General features: G+C 54.7%; 2 protein-coding genes and 1 long non-coding RNA gene across 8 annotated transcripts in view; all 3 read right to left on the reverse strand.

Annotated features, from left to right (window-relative positions):
- Positions 1 to 2,686: 2,686 nt before the first annotated feature.
- Positions 2,687 to 12,241, reverse strand: B4GALT7 (beta-1,4-galactosyltransferase 7). 6 transcript variants are annotated; one of them, XM_045530534.1, is made up of 6 exons: positions 12,105 to 12,241; positions 8,231 to 8,593; positions 5,482 to 5,707; positions 4,390 to 4,473; positions 3,969 to 4,073; positions 2,687 to 3,479 (listed from the first exon to the last, which is right to left on the reverse strand). In XM_045530534.1, exons 1-6 carry the CDS (start codon positions 12,152 to 12,154, stop codon positions 3,324 to 3,326), a joined length of 984 nt encoding a protein of 327 aa, XP_045386490.1. In that variant the 5' UTR covers positions 12,155 to 12,241; the 3' UTR covers positions 2,687 to 3,323. The 6 variants fall into 6 exon arrangements, with proteins under 6 accessions (XP_045386490.1, XP_045386489.1, XP_045386492.1 ...); XM_045530533.1 differs by having other exon boundaries at positions 5,482 to 5,725; positions 12,105 to 12,228; XM_045530536.1 differs by having other exon boundaries at positions 8,231 to 8,493; positions 12,105 to 12,188.
- Positions 12,242 to 15,562: 3,321 nt separating this feature from the next.
- Positions 15,563 to 19,206, reverse strand: TMED9 (transmembrane p24 trafficking protein 9). The gene is made up of 5 exons (XM_045530538.1): positions 18,962 to 19,206; positions 18,688 to 18,788; positions 17,855 to 17,980; positions 17,349 to 17,495; positions 15,563 to 16,405 (listed from the first exon to the last, which is right to left on the reverse strand). Exons 1-5 carry the CDS (start codon positions 19,143 to 19,145, stop codon positions 16,256 to 16,258), a joined length of 708 nt encoding a protein of 235 aa, XP_045386494.1. The 5' UTR covers positions 19,146 to 19,206; the 3' UTR covers positions 15,563 to 16,255.
- Positions 19,207 to 19,306: 100 nt separating this feature from the next.
- The window catches only part of LOC123623446, a 36,799-nt gene continuing 36,264 nt past the window's right edge, over positions 19,307 to 19,841 (reverse strand). The window contains exon 3 of the long non-coding RNA XR_006729858.1: positions 19,307 to 19,516. This is a non-coding gene — a long non-coding RNA (uncharacterized LOC123623446). The remainder of the gene's footprint in view (positions 19,517 to 19,841) is intronic.

The following is a 19,841-nucleotide window of genomic DNA, read 5'->3' on the forward strand; positions in this document are numbered from 1 at the left end:
CTGCGCTCTGGGTCCCACTGATGTCTTGTCCGCATTCCCTAGCCCCCAAGGGACCTCTCCAGCAGCCAGAACCCTGTCTTCCTTGAGGCAGAGGAGTCAAGAAGCAGATACTTTGCATCTCCCCTGTGGCCCTTGTTTTCTTCCCAGCCATCCCCATTGCCCCTTTCTGGCTGGGGAGAGGAGGAAGGTCTGGAGGGGGAGGAATGCCTGTGCGCAGGCCCCTGTTGCACAGGGCAGGGGCAAAGGAAGCTGGCTCTGAAGGCAGACTCCAGGGGCTCACGGCCCAAGCTCCACCACTTACCAGTGGTGTGACCCGGGGCTTTGCTTTCCTCATCTATAGAGCACGTTAGGAAATAGGACCCAGCTCTTAGGTATGGAAGCCTCAGTGAAATAAAGCAATGTCAAGAATTTTTCTGGCTAGGCGAGGTGGCTCACGCCTGTAATCCTAGCACTCTGGGAGGCAGAGGCAGGAGGATTGCTTGAGCTCAGGAGTTCAAGATCAGCCTGAGCAAGAGCGAGACCCTGTCTCTACTAAAAATAGAAAAATTAGCTGGGCATGGTGGTGAGTGCCTATAGTCCCAGCTACTCAGGAGGCTGAGGCAGAAGGATCACTTGAGCCCAGGAGTTTAGGCTTGCTGTGAGCTATGATGACGCTACTGCACTCTACTCGAGGTGACAGAGCAAGACCCTGCCTCAAAAAAAAAAAAAAAAAAAGAAGCATTTTCTCCATGGTGAATGCTCAGCAAGCGGCAGTTGTTATTACCACACCCACTGTGCTGGCCGCGTGCTGGGCCAGGTGCTCCTCTGGTCCTGGTTTCACATTTTTTTTAAGAATATGAAGGGAGAGGTAGTGAGGAGGGGGATTCAGTTTCCTTTCTTATTTTATTTTTTTGAGACAGAGTCTCACACTGGTGCCTGGGCAGAGTGCAGTCATGTCATCATAGCTCACTGCAACCTCCAATTCCTGGGCTCAAGCGATCCTCCTGCCTCAGCCTCCCGAGTAGGTGAGACTACAGGCACCACCACCACACCTGGCTAGTTTTTCTATTTTTAGTAGAGACTGGGTCTCACTCTTGCTCAGACTGGTCTCAAACACCTGAGCTCAAGCGATCCTCCCACCTTGGCCTCCCAGAGTGCCGGGATTACAGGTGTGAGCCACTGTGCCCAGCCTGTCCTGGCTTCACTTGACCCACCCTGGCCAGCCAGGCAGGGATGTTAGTTCCACTACACGGGGGGAGGCAGAGGCACTAAGCAAGCTGTGAGCTGCCCGCTTCTCCCTGCCAACCACGGCTCAGCCCTCTCCTTTCCCTGGAGAGTGGTGGAGGCCCAGGATGGGGTGTAGTGGGTTGTAGATTTGGGCTGCATCAGCCTGGCATGAGGCATCCCGTGGAGCCTCAAAGATGGTAGTGGGGGTGGCGGCCAGCAGGAGTGCAGGGACACAGGGCTGGAGGTGCCCCGAGGCCGGGCTGTTGGCTGGCCCCCGCAAGGTGAAGGGATCTTCTTCGCTTTTCTTCTGCTTATTCCACTCCCCTAGTGCAGGTGGCCAGGAAGGAACCCCCATTTTTTTCAGGTCTTCCTATGTGCCAGGAGAGTACAGAGCGGGGGACTTTGATATCACACCCATTCCCACCAACTCCAATAAGCTGGTGTTACTGCTGCACATTGTGTGTATGTCCACGATGCAGCCACTGGGTCGCCCAGGAGACTGGGACACAGAAAGCGCCACTCCCGTCTCCAGCACCCTGCGCCCTAGTCGAGACCTGCGTGCCCCTCACTAGAGTGGGTGAGGCTAGATTGCTGGGCAAGGTCAATTTAGGATCAAAGCGACCCTGGTTAAACGTCTGAGTCTGAAGCTTTACCCCAGCCGTCCTGCTTAAGTCTCTCGGCTCATACACAGGTTCCACAGTACACAACCCATACAACTGCACACAGCAGCCCTGAGATCATCCTCAGAGGAGTCTTTTGGACCAGGGCTGTTGGGTCTGCCTTCCTGCACTCTGGGACCTCAATCCCCTCCCTCCTCAGCACTACAGGTGTCCCAGTGCTAAACCACCCAACCCTAACTGGACCGACAGTCTCCTCTGACTCCCGCCCCGAATCACTGGCAGCCAAACACTTGGAAGGCGCCACTGCCCTGCAGAGCCCTCACTTCCCCTCTCAGGGGTCCCGGCCTTTGCCCCGAGTGACTCCTCCAGGAGCACTCCCCAATCCCATGCTCCTCCTGGGCCTCAGCACTTGGATCGGTGATCACGGCACTCGGTGATCCCCGCCACCTGCCCTCGTGCTTTGGGAACACTCCGGGATCCTCCTACTTCTCCACATCATCTTCCCCCACTTCAAAATCCAGGTACCCTCCCTCTAGGCTGAGGTGTCGCCACGTCCTGCCTACCCTGAGTCCAGGCCTGTGCATCTGTTTCTTCAGCAGCTTTCTTTCCTGATTCGACCTCAGCGAGGCAGGACGAAGTGCCCAGCTCAGGGTCAGACGGCTAAGAGGGGCACCACGGAGTCGGCCAGAAGCCCGGAGGGCTGGGGGCACAGGAACCTCATGCCTTTGCCTTCCCTCCCGCCTGGACCTGGCCCCAGCCCTTCCCCAACTCCTTGCCAGCTTACAGCTAAGAAAGGTATCACCTTTTGCCCCTGCCCCTTCCCCTCCAACAAGGGTGATGAACCGGTGGACCACAACACATTTTGTTTTGCCTGCCATACTTTTTGAAAGTTTCATTGAGTTGCTATCATTTAAAAATCAGCAGATTTCACTTAAGAATCCAGCTTCCTAGTTTCTTTTGAGAAATCAGAAGATCTGGCGACACTAGACCCACATTCCTGCATGGTGACAACCAGCTAGAGCTGGGACTGGCTGTTCTTTCTGTGGGACTTGTACTCTGGTTTTTGGAGTTCTAACCCTCCCAGTCACAACTGCCACCTACATCAGCAGCACGGCTCCTAAACTGCACCTCTGCCTGAGGCGGTCCAGTGGGAGGGAACAAAAGGGAGGGCGGTTAGAGGTCGTCCTGTTCCACCCTCCCCACTGCCTGCAGGTCTGAGTAGGGCAGAGTAGGGCGAGCAGGAAGGAAGAGGGAGAGTCCCAGTCGGGAGCCACATCTCAGCCTCTGCGATCACCGTAGGTTGCTAGCAGCGTCCCAGGCAGCCCATGTGTCCTGTCCCAGCTCGAGCCTGACTCTGGGGCTGGGCCGCCGCCAATGCGTAGCTCGCTGTCTCGCTCCAGGCAGCTCCGCGCCCTATGGAGCCGGGCAGGAGGCCTTGTCCTGAGCGTGAGCAGCAGAGCGGCCCGTAGGCACAGGCTTCCTCACTGTCCAGCCTACTCAGCCGAGTGTGCACCAGGGGGTGGCGGCTTTGTCACAGTCCAGCATGATGTTGAGGACAGTGCAGGGGGCCCCGCCCACAGACAGCGCAGTGCGGGAATCCACACGGTACTTCACAGTGCTCAGGCCGCCCTCCCGGTCCACCTTGAATTGCTCCTGGGAATGAAAGGACAGCACATGTACTCAGGGCTTCATGGGTCCCCGCTGTCACTGAGCCCACATGATCTTGTCACCACAGGTCCTGGTATCCCCACTGACAAGAGGAGGAACCCAAAGCTCAGAGAAGTAAGTCTCCTGCCCAAGGCTGCACCCCACCAGTAAGCAGGAGGGCAGGGAGTTTCCTGCTGGAGCAGAGGCTGGGAGAGGGATAGGGATCCCTGCATCGTGGCTGTGACAGCTGAGCCTCCCCCACCCACCCTGCCAGCCTGCAGGGACCCTGGGGTCTAGGCTGACCTACAGTGCCCAGGGTGCCCATGGCAGCCACTAGAGCAGGGCATGGTGCCCAAGCACAATGCCCGTCAACTGGCCTGGGCCAAGCAGGGGAGGACAGGCCATAAGGGCCCAAGGAAAACTTGGTGAAATGCTCAGGCCTATGGGTCCCCCACATACCACCTATCTGTCCCCGATGAGGAGACCAGCCAGCACCTGTTTTTGAGCTGCAATGCGCTTCTGGTCCCTCTTCCGCCAGGCTGGGTCATGCAGGTGGCGAAATGTCTTGTAGCCAGTTGTAATTCCCGAGGGGCGGAAAAGCTAGGAGGCCAGAGGAAGCCGGGGTCAGGCCATCGCTCCTGGAGCCCTGGCCCTCACCTCTAGCTCCCCTGAGGTCCCACCGCCTGCCAGGAAGCCACAGGCAGAGGCCTGCGTTCCCACCCTGCATTAGAGGACGCTGGTCCAGAGAGCAGGGACTAGTTAGATGACTGCTGCAAGTCAGGGCTGGGGCAGGGATCAGAACCAGGGGCGCTGTCTCCACAACCCCAGGATCTTCATCTGAGGACAAAGAAGAGAACCTCAGGGCAGCCACGATGGCTGAGGCTGAGGCTGAGGCAGGGCCCTGGGGGAGCCTTACCTGGAGCCCGGCTCCTTTGATGCGCCGGTAGAACTCATCGTCCTCGCGGCCCCAGCCCCAGAAGCGGTTGGACATCCCATTGCACTGACACAGATAGGCAGCATCACTTGCCCCATCCTCCCAGGGGTGCCCTTTGGTCTCCTACCTCTTGTGTCCTCAGACCGTTCACCCTCCTCCTCCCCTAGCTGTTCTCAATGTACACCAGGCACCTGCACCTCCCTCAGCCTCTGCAACACTGGGGGACGGAGGAGGGTCAGCACATGCCAGTCCCTCTCCCTGTTCTAATGGGACCTTGAACGGGTATGAGACAATCACCTCAAAAGTGTCCTGCTGGCCAGAGGGGACCTCTTTTGAGAGCTGTCGATGGGCAGAATCGCCAACTCCCACTTGAATTCTGCCTCCCCCATGCTCCCATTCATCCTGGGCAGCCTGCCCTAGTCTCTTCCTGAGTGTGTGACAGGGACAGCTGGGACTATGGCAGACAGCTATTCTCGCACCCAGCTCAGGGGCTTTACTTACATAAGGCTGGCTTTTGACACAGCTTGAAGAGAGGAGACTTGGGCCTAAGCCACCTGGTTTTTCCTACCCTCCCATCCCCCTGGCAGTGACTGATTCAGGGATGGGCCCAGGACTCAAGTGGGACCAATTAAAAGCCAGTGCAGTTCAGTCCTGGGAGTCCCATCTGGGCTGCTGTGGAAGGGATCCATCTTCCACCAGACTGGAGCCGAGAGGGACACAGGCTGCAGCTACAACAGCCACCCTGCATCCTGCACGTCTGAAAATAAACCCAATGTAGGGAAGGCAGAGCTGAGAGATGGACAGAGAAATGGAGTCCTGGTGACATTGTCTGAGAGGTGGGCAAGCTGTACCTGAAGCCAAACCCTCCCCCTCCCCTGCCCACACTTGTCACTGTCAAGGGCCAATAAATCCCGTTTTCTGAAGCCCGCTTGCGCGGCGTTTCTGCTACGGTGGCTGCCTTGTTGCTCCCGCTAGGGCAAGGCAGGGCTCCGTCTCCTAGGCCCCAGAAGCACTGCTCCGTCCTGCCTTCCACCTCTACCCAGGCCGAGCAGAGAGGGCCGCGCCGGGCCTCACCAGCTGGTAGTGCTGCTTGGAGAGTAACAGGATGCCACCGACGTAGGTCTTGTAGTGGTAGAGCGGGTGGAGCTCCGGGGAGGCCACGTGGAAGGGCCCGGCCTCAGGGAAGCCATAGTCCAGCTCCTCATTGAGAGGGAGCAGGTCCACGTCGTGCATGGCAATGTAGTCCGTGCCGTTGCCGCTCTCCAGGAAGCCCACGTTGATGAGTGCCGCCCGGTTGAACCTGTGCAGGTGGCCAAGGCTGGGCAGCGGCGGGAGCCCTGCGTGGGAGCCTCTCCTCCACAGCACCCACCCTGAGGCCCCGCGGTGCCTCTGCCGCCCGCCAGCCAGGCACTGACTTCGCTGCATAGGGCCGTCCCCCCACGTGTTGCACAGACGCTTACTGAGCACCCCCTCCCAGAACCTCTCAGAGCACTGCATCTACAGCACTGAAGAAACCAGGCCCTGCTCTCAAGGCGCGGACATTCTAATAAGAGGAGACAACAAACAAGTAAACACAGAGCAAGGCGGCGGCATCAGTGCTGTGGAGAAAGGTAAAGCAGGGAGGAGGGCGGGGCAGCTATGCCCCAGACAGGGCTGTCGGGGAGGGCCAGGGCAATGGGACATCCGGGCAGAAACCTGAAGCTGAGGAAATGAGCCACGGGCACAGGGCTCCAGGCGGCAGAAGCAGCCCTGCAGGCCTGGGGCAGGAGCAGACAGCAGGTGGCCGGCAGAGCAAGGAGCAGAGGGGATGAGGTCGCATGAGGCCCATGGGCCACTGGAGGACGAGGCCCTGACCCCGGGTGAGCTTGCAGGGCTCTGAGCAGCGGCAGACTGTGCTGGGACTTCCGTGTGCGCAGGACGCTCCAGTCAGTGTCAGGGCAGGGGTGGAAGCACGGACTCCAGTAGGAGGCATGACAACGACTTAGGCAAGAGACGACGGCAGCCTAGCGTGCCAACGGCAAGAAGCTGGCAAATTCTAGACACATTTTGCTGATGGACTGCATGTGTGTGTGACAGAGAGAGAGCAGTTGAGGACAACTGCAGGGCTTTTTGGTCTGAGCAACTGGAAGCCTGGAGCTTCCTTTCCTAAGATGGGCAAGACGGAAGGGCAGGGCAGCAGGTCTGGGGTTGAGGCCCTCAGGAATCCCACTGTGATCACAGCAAGCTTGCAAAGCCTCTGAGGCCGTCCTCGGAGGGCCGCACAGGTGGCTGGGCCGCAGAGCCTGGAGTTCAGGAGAAAGGCCCAGACCAGGAACGCAGACCTGGGGGTGATCAGGGTGGAGACGGGATTCCATGCCATGAGATGAGATGAGCTCCCCCAGGGAGTAGCTGTAGCTAGAAAGGGGGGCCACCCAAGCACGGAGCCTCAAGAAGTGCCAACGGAGGGGGCCAGGGAGTGAGGCAGAACCAGCAGAGGTGACGAGAAGGGGTGGCCAGCGTGGACAGTGCCGTCCCAGACATCAAGCGGGGCACTTTAAGAAGGAAGAAGCAAATGCTGCTAACAGGCCCACACCTTTGGGTTAACGAAGAGGAGGACAGCGGCAACCTCAGTGAGAGTGGCTTCAGTGCCATGGTGGGGTGGGCGTCTGAGGGGAAGTGGTTTAAGAGAAAACGAGGGGAGAGAAAGGGAAGTTTTGCTAAAAAGGGGAGCAGAGAAGTAGGGTGATAGCTGCGGGGCATGCAGGCTCAAGGGAGTCTTTGTCGTTTTAGAGGGGAGCTATCTCAGTACGGTGCGTGCTGTGGGAGGGCGGGGATGGGGTCCACAGCCGGCCAGAGTGGGGGAGTCGGCCGGGGAGGGTCCCCAAGCACAGAAGCTGGGAGGGGGGTACAGGTGTGGGGACTGGGGAAAGTTGTCTGCCATTTTCTCAAATCAGAAGCAAAGTCATCAGCTCAGTGTGAGGACAGGGAGGAATGAGAAGAGGAGGTCAAAAGGCTGCGGCGGACAGACTGGGGGACGCCAGGCCTCCCACAGCACTGAGGGCCTTCCCGGGCGGGGCGCATCGGCAGGCAGGTGGGCTGCCCAGGTGCGGTGTGGAGCAGACAGAGTTGGATCTGCCAGGCTGTGGTCATGTCAGCCAGAAAGCAGCCAGGGGCTTGAGGGCGTGCGTGAGGGAGTGATTGGAATGACCAACCGGGACCAGGGTGGGGTGAGAAAGAGGAAAGACGGTGGTGGCGGGTGGCGGTAGTGAAAGGTAGGAGGGCTGCAGGCTGGGCAGGGAGGGCTAAGGGAAAGGTGGGGGCGGAGGGAAAGGTGCTTACACTGTGGTCACCCAGGGGGGGGGAGGGGAGCAGTTTTGGGTAAGGGTGGGGATTTTAGGGTAACCTTAGACGGTGGCAAATTTAAAGCCGTGGACCTGACCCTCCCTTTCCCCACCCCCTGGCCAGTCCCCAGCAAGGCCGACTTCCATCGCGCCACTTCTCTCCACCCCTTCTACCATGTTGTTGAGCCTCTGCCACCTCAGACAGCCGCCACTACACCTAACTGGTCCCCCTGCTCCTTCTCTTGTCCCAGTGTAATCTATTTTACACACAGCGGCCACAGTGATTTTATAAAATGGACATTAGATGAGGGCCCTCCCCAGAGATCCCTGCCACACCCAGCAGGGGCTTCTGCCATCTCCTGCCCTCCTGCCACTGCCCAACTGGCCCCTCCCAGGCCTCTGGACTACTGCCAGGAAAGGGCACAGGCCCTGAGGGGCCCGGGCAAGGGGAGGCCCAGGAGAAGAGTGCGAGGTCGGGGGGAGGGGGCAGGTGTGGTCCCTACCTGAAATGATCCACCTGGTTGAGCACGTAGATGTGGTGCTGGATCCTCTTCCTGCTCAGGAACCGGTGCATGTGGGGCACAAAGACCAGGAGCTCCTCGAAGCGCTCACGGAAGGGCACCAGCACTGCCAGGCGGTGGGGACCCCATGATGCGTCTTCTTCCCAGTGCTCAGGGGGTGGCTCTGGGGGGCAGGCCCGGGATGGCCCCGAGGTCTCCTGCCCTTGTCCCCTGGCTGCCTGGGCCACGTCACCAGAGCAGCTGAGCTGCAGCCAGAGTAGGGAGAAGAAGCCCAATAAGAGACAGGCAACGAAGAGATGGAAGACGGAGCATTTCCGGGGGAGGCCGCCGGGGAGCAACCTGGACCTGGGACAAGAGCAGGGACGGGGTCAGAAGGGCGGGCTGAGTTGGGGCCCTCTGACAGACCCTTCGCTGGCCTCCCCACAGGTAGGGTGCACACACTGGTCTACCCTGAGCACCTGGAAATTAGTGCAGAAGCAACTGTACTGTTTTCGCTCATGCTCCTAGCGCACGTCAGGAATCCTGCTGACTTTGGGTCCACTCACACCACCCCCTCTGGGAAACCGCCTGACCTCTCTCAGGTCACAGAGCTGCCACAATTCCTCTATGCTTTCTTATTTTCTGCGAGTGAATCCTGGCCAGACCGTTAGCTGCTCGAGGGCCTTGCACTTGCCCTCCCCATGACAGTGGCTCAATGTCCTGAGCCAATGGCACAAGCCCCACCTTAGAGAGCTCCAACCCAGTGCCTTCCAAACCTGCTCCCCTGCAGATCCACCCCGCAGAAACTTTAGCTTCATCCTGCTCTGAGGCTGAGCAGACAGGGATGAGTGCTGTCATCAGTCCCAGGCAAAACAACCAGTTTTCTCTGGAGAATCAGTTTTATTCTGGGAAGATCAGGCCTGACCCCAAAACAATGCAAGGCCCAAACTGACAAGAGGAATTCGCTAATGAGTCTCAGAGCTTCAGACCAAGAGCCAGCTCATGTGATGAGAAGAGAGACGGAAGAAGTAAAGACGATGGCTGGGTACAGCACCCAAGCTCACTTTGGAAACTGGAAAAATAGCTGAATGTCTTAGGCATTGGGGTGATGCTGGGAGGCTGCCCTTCTGGGCAGTACACACAAAGAAACAGGTGGAATTCACCAGGTGCCTTTGCCCCTCCTCTGGAAGTTCCTGAGTATGGTGAGAGAGGAGCTGAGGAAATCCAGGAAGACGTCCTCTATATTCCCCTCTTACTGCTCCCTGAAACAATCTGCACAGGAGTCACTTCATAACCTCCCAGAGTCAGCATTAGCCTTATAGATTCTTCCTCCTATGTCCCCCTTTGGTCCTTCCTCACTCCCTGTTCTTTGCCCTGCTCAGACCCCTTCAACCTCCTGAATGACCCTCCTCTGTTTACAAGGTAAAGGCCAAACTCTTTGGCCTGACGGTTAAAGCCCTCTGTGACCCGGCCATCTCCAGTTGCTTCCAAGCCCCCAAGTCATGCTGGGAGACTCAGAGCTTCTCCATTCGCTACATTCCTTCCCGTTCCAGCCTGCAGACTGCCGCTCCTTCTGCCTGAAATGTCCTTCTTTGTTTTATCTGCCTGGAAGCGCCCTGTTGATCCTTCAGTGCCAGACTCCAATGCCATGGCCAGCGCTGCCTCCTGCCCCCACCATGCCCCCTCCTTTGTGTTCCCACGGCATCTTCCTTCCCTCTTTAAAGCACTTATTTGTAATGCTTGTCACACCATGTCAGATTCATATGTATGGCCCCAGCACAGGTCAGACAGCAGAGGGTTTGCTAAGTGAGTTAAAGGAAGGGTTAAAGCATTCAAGGGCATGCTTTAAGCCACACACTAGAGCCAGACCAACTCCTACCTTTCTCTAGAGACACAACTGCCAACCTGGAAGCCAGCAGCCCTGAAGCCAGGCCCAGGTCCCATACGCAGCTGAGAGGTGGCACAGCAGGACATCCTCACAGGGCTTCTGACTTACCCCTCATTGTGCTGTGGTCGTGGTTTCTGCTGGGGAGCAGCGGAGCCCAGTCCTGCAAGTGGCCTAGGAAGACTGAAACCTCTACAGAGTCTCCCTCGCCCTCTGGGCTCTTTCTGAGGATGGGGTAGAGACTGGGGAGATGGATAAGGGGTAACATCCCACCTTTGGGAAAGGAAGTAGTGGCCGTCATCCAGGGGCATGGCATGGATTGGCATTCCATGCACTTCCACCTGCTATTTCCTCCAGCCTGCTTCCCCTTCCTACCAGGATCACGGCCCCATGAGCACTCTTGTCCTGTGTTCTAAGGGCACAAAACACTGAGCACCTGAACTGGGCCCACTCCCAATTCCTCAGGACAGTGGACACTGAGAACAGTTACTCCTGGTGCCACCTGGTGGCAAATGCCAGATCTGCAATCCGGTTGCTCCCAGGCCCAGGCCAGCCTGGCTCTGAGGGGTAGCCCAGATGAGACTTTGTCTCCTTCACCAGTTATTGACCAAGGCTGGTAAGAGGTGGATTCAAACACAGGCAGGCTGGATCCAGAGCCAGCACTTCACCGCTACACTAGCCTGCATCTGTCGTATGGGTCTCTGCACCCCGTGTCAAAAGCATACCAGTAAATTTTTCTGGGAACACAATCATGGAAAGCGATCAGGAAATAGAAATGGACCTCTATTATCTTTCCTTTTTTTCTTTCATATAAACCTTAGCAATATGAGGTTTGAAAACTCAGCTGCTCTGGTTACAGCACCTCAAAGCTGCAAAAGTAACTAGACGATAACTGGCACCTCCTCTGCACCTGGCACAGTGCCAAGGGTTTTACATATAATGCTCTCCCTTAATCCTCATACAACCCTGCAAAGTAGGTATTGTGATCAGTGTTTCAGAGATGGAACGGCTGAGGTCAGAAAGATTAAGTGATCTGTTTCTGGTCACATTATTAAAGAGGATTCCTGCTCAGTGGGCCTGACTCCATACTCCATGCTTCCTGTTATATTCCTGTCTTCTCATTTCAACATCAAGCCGGAAAAGTCCCCAGAAGATTTGTGCCCACTAAATTCCAGAATCTTATGGCACCTGGCAAACTTAAAGAGATATAATAGAAATGAGGCACCATTCACTGGGTGGAGATCCACTATCATGTGTTCCAGGTCAGAAGACTTTTGGGGGCACATCTCAAGCCTAGAGTGTTGGTGTTCCTCCCAAATCTAGATAGCCAGATCGCTTCCCCCATTCTGTTTTAATGGGAAATATGTTTAGCTAAGGGCTGGGCATAGCTCACATCTTACACGTAGGACAAGGACAACTGCACAGGAAATGAACTACTGCGTGTATGAGGAGTGCCCAGTACCTGCCAGGCAGTGGCCAGCCAGGCAGAGGATACAGAGCATCTGTCTGGTAGGTTCTTCCGAGTGGTCTGCGAAGGATGGGGAAGCACGAGGGAAGGCTGTGTCTGAGGCTACATGGATTTGACGGGGGAGGTAGCAGACAGAGAAACGGAAGGAGCCTCAGAGAGTAGGGACAGACGGAAAGACAGAGACCCACTGCGAGAGGTCAGCGGAGTGAGACCTGCGCGAAGACAGGGGCCAGTGGAGAAACACAAGGAAAGACATGAGAGGGAGACTGGCAAAGAGGACAGAAACTCACACAGGGAGGACACCGGGGAAAGAGAGAGACAGGCAGAGACGCGCGGAGCGATGGAGACTGGTTTTAGAAACAGGGACCCCCACAGACCGCGCCAGTGACCACAGGGGGAACCAGACCCTCACAGAGACCCGCAGAAACGGAGACGCGACGGCCTCAGCCTCCCAGACTCCGCGGGGCGGCCTGGAGCGGAGCAGCGCCCGGGAGGACGGGCCCCGGCCAGTCGCCGCCGCTCACCTGCCGTCCTCCCAGGGCAGCTGCGCCGCTTTCCTCCGCGCGGGGAACATCGTGGGGGGCGGCGGCGGCGCATGGGCTCGAGCTCCCCGCCCGGCCCGCCCGGCCTCCGGGCCTACGCGGCGCCTCCGCCCCCGCCCCGCCCCGCCGTCCGCCCCGCCCCTCGGTCCGCCGGGTCCGCCGCTCCGGCCGCGCCGCCTGCTCCCCGGAGCCGCGGCCTCCAAGGTTCTGCTCGCGCAGGCACACGTGCGCGCTCCCGCCGGCGGCCCGCCTCCTACCGGCGCCCGCCGCCTGCCTGCCTCCGGGACCCGCTCGACATCCCGAGAAACTGGAGCCCCCACAGGCCAGAGGTCACGCAGCGGGTCACTAGGCTGGGACTGGACTTAGACTCCAGGCTTGCAAACCAGCGCTGGGGATAATCTGCATCTTCTTCCTCTTCCTTAGGGGAGCCGGGGAGCGTCGCGGCGTCCCTGCTGTCAGCCCGGGCGGTGCATTCTTTCTCCCCACAAGCTTGGCGGGGCAAGGCCAAGATCAGGGCTCAGTGTTGGGTTAGCCTGTAGCCCAAGTCGGAGTTGGGAGCTGAGCTCTGAAGACAGATTCACGGGATCTGAAGCCCGGCTCTGCCAATTCAGCTGTGTTTGGGGGCAAACCACATCTCTCTGCATCTGTTTCTTCACCTGGGTATATAAATGGTTCCTATTCTAATATAGCTGCTGTGGGGATTAAAGAAAATGCAAACGCACTCGGTACAGCGCTGGACACACAGTCAAAGCTATATAGTTGACAGCTGTCATCCAGGAAGGGGGTCCTTTGGTGGAGGTGAGGTGAGAACTGAATATGAGACTGAGTTCCCATAACTGCCCTGTCACTGTGGGAATTAAGCCGACTCTCAACCTCCAGCCTCCCATCTGGAAAAAGAGAGCAGCAGGGTTGTTAGACTTAATCTCCTCTACTCTTCCAACCAAACTATTATTATTTATTAGTTTCCTAATAAATAGCTAGCATTTATTAAGTTCTTACTATGTGCCATTGTTCTAAATTCCTTACTACGTTTATCTTAATTTAGTCTTTATGAATAGGTACTTACTATCCCCACTTTAAAGATGAGGGAACTGAGCACAGAGAGGCAAATCAGGTAGTTTGATTGCACAATCTATGATCTTAATCACTGTTTCAGAGAGGACTTCACAGTGGGTATGAAATGAATCACTCCCAGCAATCTCCTTACCCCTTAAGCCCAGAAGCATACAACCTACTTGTTCCCCTTCCTGTTGACTCTCCCAAGGCACTGCACCTACACCAGAACCTTGGCAAATCCAGCCCAGATTTGCCAATGACAAAGGCAAGGCTGACCTCCTGCAGAAACCAGTCAACAAAGGCCCATGATGGAAGCAGGGATGTGGGGCTGTGTGCCCTGGGAAGCCCAAGCCCCCTCAAGAGGACAGCCACCACTCCAGCCAGCTAGTTTTTGTCATATGAGGATGAAGCCCCACCGGTGTCACATCTCACTATCTCAAGAAATGAGATTTCATATAAAAATTCAAATTAACTAAATTTAAAATGTGACATCCAGTTATAAATCATGTTGATAATAAGTACCCTTGATATGATGAGATGAAAAGGGCACTTTACCTCTGTGGTCTTTTTTCAAAAACCCGTAACCCCAGTCTAATCATGAGAAAAACAACAGACAAATCCCAACCGAGGGAAATTCTACAAAATACCTGACCTGTACTCAACGCTGTCAAACAATCATCAAAATCAAGGAAGGTCTGAGAAACTGTCATAGCCAAGAGGAGCCTAAGGAGACACAGTGACTAAATGTGATCTGGAATCCTGGAACAAAATAAGAAAGGACATTAGATAACAACTAAGGAGATCTAGATAAATTCTGGACTTTCATTAAAAATAATGTATCGATATTGTTTCATTAGTTTTAACAAATGTACCATACTAATGCAAGGTGTTCATAATGATGTAAACAAAAATAAAATCCTAAACCCCCACCAACTGAACAGACCCCTTCTTGGCCAAGGGACCTCAGAAAAACTTTAAAATTGAGTTCCTGGCCATGAAGAGAAGGGAGGTTCCACACTTCTTTATACCCCATCCCTTTTGGAGTTTAGATACAATTGATCAGCATTAACATTAAAACAGAGATCATAAGACTGAAAAACAGACTCTGTGACTATAAGATACTAAAATATTAACAGGACCTAAGGCCATGCAAAATGAAGGTTAAATCACACCCGTAGGCCATCAATTTGCTAAACAGATCGCTTGAGTCTGTGCTTCCTTATCTTAACTTGAAACATTCCAAGCTTTTACACAAAGCTTTATGTCTTTTACCAATTATAAATCAAAGAATCTCTGACCTCACCTATAAGCTGTAAGCCCCTGCTTCAAGACATCCCACCTTTTCAGGCCAAACCTTCCATGTTTTATGATTTTTACCTGCAATTCTCGTCTCCCTAAAATATATAAAACCATACTGTAACCCGACCACCTTGGGACCACTTACTCAAGACTTCTTTGGTGTGGCTCCCTGGACCACTGTGACACACATTGGCTCAGAATAAACTTCTTTAAATTATTTGTTACAGAGTTTGAGTTTTATCCATTAACCCAAGGGAAGATAGGGAAAACTATCTTCACATTTTCTGTAATTCTATTTTTTTTTTCTTAATGTGAATCAGGCCTAGGTGGCAACATAAGCCCAGATTACATCCTCCCGGCAGGTCAAGCAGCCCCAAAACTTGTCTCTTGGTCCCTACTTTCTTACACTGCTGGATTAACCTTTCTCAAATTTATCTTCAGGTGGTTTTTCTCAAAACTTTCAGTCAACAGGTGGTTATCTCCAAATCTCTTATCTGGGGTTCAAGTCTCCTCTCTCAACCAACCTTCCTAACTTTCCCACAACCCTCCCCTCCAGCTGAAAGAACATCCATCTCCATACCAGTTCTTTGCCTGTTTCCCCCACCTACCTCTGCCTTGCCATCTCATCAGAATCCTTCCTCTCCTTAATAGTTCTTGCTGAAGTCACTTGCTTTTGGTTAAGCCCATCAACACCCTCATCTTCACCAGGCAGGGACTCTGTCCTTCCCACACCTGAGCACCCCTCTGCTCAACGCACCTTCCTTACCAGGCACCTTTTTGCCGCATCTGTGACAATTATATCCACTGACTCTGGAAAGGGAGGGCACTTCACAAGGGAGCTGGCACAGAGGCAATGGTATGGATTTGAGCCCAACTCCACAATATTTACTTGCTGGATGGCCTTGGACAAACCCACTACTCCCCACCACAGGAAGGCCTGGAGAGGATGGAAAGAATGAGGTTGAGATGTAGGAATTCATTTTGGAATGTGAAGTGCTTTGCCCATTGGAAGAATTGACATTCTCTGAAGCACCTTGCAGTGTTATGCCCACTGATAGTTGAGTAACTTCACACTGGACAAGAAGTCAATTTTTTTTTTATTGGGAAACCAAGGTAACAAACCTAGACTTATTGAAAATGAAATCAGTAACTAAGACTCTGCAGGCCCCAACCCCAACCAGCATCAAGGCCTCTGCTTGGCCTGACCCCAGTTCCTCAAGCCCCAGAATGGATGACCATGTGAAGCAGCCAGGGTCAACCATAGGGCCACTTTCCCACACTGCAACCGGCTCCACCCCACCCTCAATTGACACACACACCCTGGATCAGCAGGTCTAGGCCAAAAGAGAGAAGAGCAAGGTTCCCAGGGTGGCAAGGAATCACAGCCATACCCCAACCTCCTCAAAATCCCAAGTTAGCAAAGGAAGACAGAAGGAAAACTGGCTTGCCCACCCATCCCCCTCCCCCATCCACCCAGACAGCAGCCTCACATCCCTGATCAGTAACACTGTGATTCTGAGGTGCCAGTGGAGCTCCCAGTGGCTTCACTTGTGTGATTACTGCAAAGAGGCAGGGGAGGGGGCAGGCATTTGCCCTACCACCTACTCAGTATCAGCCAGCCAAGCCGCTGCCCCTAGCTTGTGCCTGGGGGTACCTGTAGCCCCTCTCCCCTCCAGAACATCTACATCTGGGAAGCAGTCCTCCTGCCAGAGAGAAGTCAGTTCCAGAAGGTCCTTTCTCCCCTAGCCTGGGAGGATGGCCTGTGAGGCCTGGGATGGCTACACCAGCTTCTTGGCTTCAAAGAAGCTCTTGAGATGCCGCATCTGCCAGACACCAATGGCCACGAGGATCAGGGTCTGTAGAATGGACCACCACAACACCCGCTGGTTGGTGCTCTCACTGGTCTGTCGGAAGCGCTCCTCTCGCCACTGTGGAAGAATGGAAAGCGAGCCCAAGTTGGCTGTGGCCACTGGAACTGCTGAGTTCCCAGCCAGCAGGGGTACCCCAGGGCTGCCCAGCTTTGTCCAAGTTCCAGCCAAGTACCTACAAAGAGTCACTACCTGGGGACTGTCTTCACCCTCACCAGCCAGATACCTCAGGCACCTACTCATTTCTCCTAAGTCTGTCTCTTCACGTGTCAGTTATAGTCTCCACCTAGTCTGATGCCTCGGGGACAGGTGGGGATAGTTGTGGTGTCACTCCATGAGACAGAGCTGTCCTGGAGTGCTCAGGAGTAGACTTTCTCTGAGCCCTCTGCCCAGGTCTTCCTTGAAGATTGTGGGGACAGGTTGCAGACTGGTGGCCTAGGCCTGGATCTGGCCTTTATGTGTGGTTTGGCTCACACATTGTTTTGCAAACATTTAAAACCCAAGAAAATTTCACATAAAAAACCTGGACCTCTAGCTCCTCTTGAAAAAATTTAATATCTGAATACCCATGGCTGGCATATCTGCAAGGAGACCCTCAGCTGACACTGAACAGTAGCTGTTCCTGTTTAGATGGGTCACTGCCATACTAGTCCTTATGGTCACAGATTGATTCTTGGTACACTGGTTCCTGGTCACAGGTGAGTTTGAGACCCCCTAGTCCTTGGAGCACTTGGAGCCACTGAAACAGGACCCAAGGTGCTAGTATCAAACCCCACTCTGCCATTCTGTGTGTAACTGTGATTTAGGGCAATGACAGCCTCTTTAAGAGTCAGTGTCCTCAATTACTAATACAAAGTAGCGTTAAAAATACCTGCCCCACCTTTCAGACCTGCAGTGCAGCACAGGTAAGTTCAGGGGTCTCATAATGTATCTGACATGCAACTCCTGGCTGAACCAATGGGTGGGTTCTGGGAAGCCCACCACTCCCGGCCCAGTCCCTCACCCGCTGGTAGTTCTGCTCTTTTTGGATCTGTTCCACTTGTTCCACCAGCTGTCGCACTCGTAGCTGCAACTCACTCAACTTGTCTTTGGCAGCAATTTCTGCATAGTCGTTGGCATGTTCACCCACCTGGATGTCCAGGTGAACTCTCTGGGGACAAACAAGGGAGACAAGGGGAATGAGGCGGCTCTGCTCCAACTTCCTGCCAGAGACTGACAGCTAATCCCCCACATTCCTTCATCTGTTCATTCAGGCAACAGACTAAGGCCTCATCAGTGTCTATCTAGCTCTACAGGGCTCGGGGCACACGACCAAGAACAATGAGCTGATGCTGTTACTGAGGCATACAAAGGGCTTAGCCACTGTGTCCTGGATGTCCACTGGAAACCCAGTGTTCTCAGGAGACATAAAATCTGACATACTCATCTCACACCCACAGTACCACCAGTCCCCATTCATGACCAAGGGACCGAAGCTGAAAGCGGCAAGTCCCATATGGGTTCACTTACCAGCATACCTCCAGCAAAGAGGGAGAACTTGGTGGAATTGGAGTGCAGACAGATCTGGTGCTCACCAGGGGTATGGGAGGTAAAAGTGAACCTGCCCTCAGAGCCATACTGCCGGGCCAGAATGACCTGGAGGAAGGGAAGCGGCTGCAGTCAGTGTTACGGTAGAGATGGGGCTGGAAGAAAGTGCTTAAGGGTCTAAGTAATGCAAAAGTTGACAAGCAGAGGCTTAAGTACCTCACAACACTAAAAGATCCAAAGGTGCTCCGCAGCAGTTGCTAAATGCTTGTCTGAGAACTATTTGGGGCTAGGGTGAAGAGCCTAACATCAAGCTGGCAAGTGATCGTTCTTGGGAAGGGCTTTCCTTTATCCAGAGTTCATGCCCTTTCAATTTTTTTCTAACAACAGGTGACAGCTAAAGAGTTTTGTTTTCATTTTCACATCCTTATTTGTCAAAATTAAAAGCTGTTCTTTTTTTTTTTTTTGGCAAGTACTGTGTTCTGTGAAATCCTAAAGTCTAGATGTCACAGCTTTAGAGTTGACAAAACTCTTTGATTTTCATCATCACAATTAATCCACCCTCGCACCTGTAAGATAAGTGATTCCCATTTCAGACAGGAAAATGGCTCATGGAAGGTAGGGTCATGCAGCAGTGAGCCAGAAGTTGAGAGGAGCAGCTAGCACTGCAGCAGCCCAAGTTTGGTCTGCAGTGAAAATCCGGGATCTTCCCACAAGACCAACTGTCTCTCCCACTTTAGCAGGTGCAGAAACTCTTAAGGGGGAAGTGCCAGAGCCTGCTGGGCGGAGAGCTTGACCGGGGTAAGGGACCGGATCACCTTGTCCTCTGGGTCCTTCACCTCCACGAACATGCCGAGCCCAGGGGTGGCCGGCTGGTATTCCTCCCGCTGTTTGTCATACAGCTGCGTCCGGTAGTTTCCTGGAAGGAAGCAGGGCAAGCCCAGGTCAGAGGAGCGCGAGGTGGCGTGGGGTCTGCAACCACCAGGGCACGGCGAAGCAGTCTCCTCTCGGCTCTAGAGAGCTGAGTGTCCCCGCATCCCCCGCCCCAAGACCACTGTCACGTCCCAAACTCTTCCCTTCCCGCCCCCGCACCTATGACCATGGTCTCGTCTGGGATCTCCTCAATGAAGCACTTCTTTTCCGTCTCTCCGATGTGAAAGTAGAGCGCGCTTCCGCGGGCCGCAAAACACAGCAATAGCAGGAGGGTCCGCATCATTCTGCCCAGCCCCGTTCCGGGAGGGGGCCGGACACCCTGCACACCCTGCTCAGCGGCCATCTTGCCCCACCTGCCCGCGCAGCCGCAGCCGGCCGAGCCACGTCGCCCTGCCGCCGCCGCGCAGTGCCTGCCGGGACCGCGAGCCCGCCAGATGGACTACAAGTCCCGCGATGCCCCGCGGCCTTGGCGCGGCCGTGCCTGATTGGGGCGCGGGTCGCAGCTGGGTCGCAATCGGGTACCCAGAATAGAAAAATTCCGTTGACCCTTGTCGTGGCGGAGCCGCTGGTGATGATTATCAGCTTTTTCTAAAAGAAGAAACTGAAGTTGTTTGTTTGACGTCGCGGAGCGAATTGCAAGCAGGGCAAGGATCTCTGACTTTCCTCGGCACAGCATCTGCCACTCTTGGTTTGCTTCTATTTTAAAAAAATGAACTTAAAAAATAAAAAGAAAAAGGACACAAACAATGCAGGAATCTATTCTCCAAAAAAGTCAACCCAGGAGGGAGGATCGCTTGAGCTCAGGAGTTCGAGACCAGCCTGAGCAAGAGCGAGACCCGTCTCTACTATAAATAGAAAGAAATTAGCCAAATAACTAAAAATAGAAAAAATTAGCCAGGCATGGTGGCGCATGCTTGTAGTCCCAGCTACTCGGGAGGCTGAGGCAGGAGGATCGCTTAAGCCCAGGAGTTTGAGGTTGCTGTGAGCTAGGCTAATGCCACGGCACTCTAGCCTGGGCAACAGAGTGAGACTCTGTCTC

This window comes from Lemur catta, chromosome 18, assembly GCF_020740605.2.
Source record: "Lemur catta isolate mLemCat1 chromosome 18, mLemCat1.pri, whole genome shotgun sequence".
NCBI classification, from domain to species: domain Eukaryota; kingdom Metazoa; phylum Chordata; class Mammalia; order Primates; family Lemuridae; genus Lemur; species Lemur catta.

Excerpts from the sequence above, each read along its gene's own strand:
- B4GALT7 (XM_045530531.1), bottom strand. The coding sequence starts at position 10,201 with ATGTCCTGCTGTGCCACCTCTCAGCTGCGTATGGGACCTGGGCCTGGC. Across the intron at positions 8,594-10,106 it reads AGTTGTGTCTCTAGAGAAAG|GTCCAGGTTGCTCCCCGGCG; the intron begins GTAGGAGTTGGT and ends CTCTTGTCCCAG. Across the intron at positions 4,474-5,481 it reads CCAAGCAGCACTACCAGCTG|TGCAATGGGATGTCCAACCG; the intron begins GTGAGGCCCGGC and ends TATCTGTGTCAG.
- TMED9 (XM_045530538.1), bottom strand. The coding sequence starts at position 19,145 with ATGGCCGCTGAGCAGGGTGTGCAGGGTGTCCGGCCCCCTCCCGGAACG. Across the intron at positions 18,789-18,961 it reads AGACGAGACCATGGTCATAG|GAAACTACCGGACGCAGCTG; the intron begins GTGCGGGGGCGG and ends GCTTCCTTCCAG. Across the intron at positions 17,496-17,854 it reads TCTTTGCTGGAGGTATGCTG|AGAGTTCACCTGGACATCCA; the intron begins GTAAGTGAACCC and ends GTTTGTCCCCAG.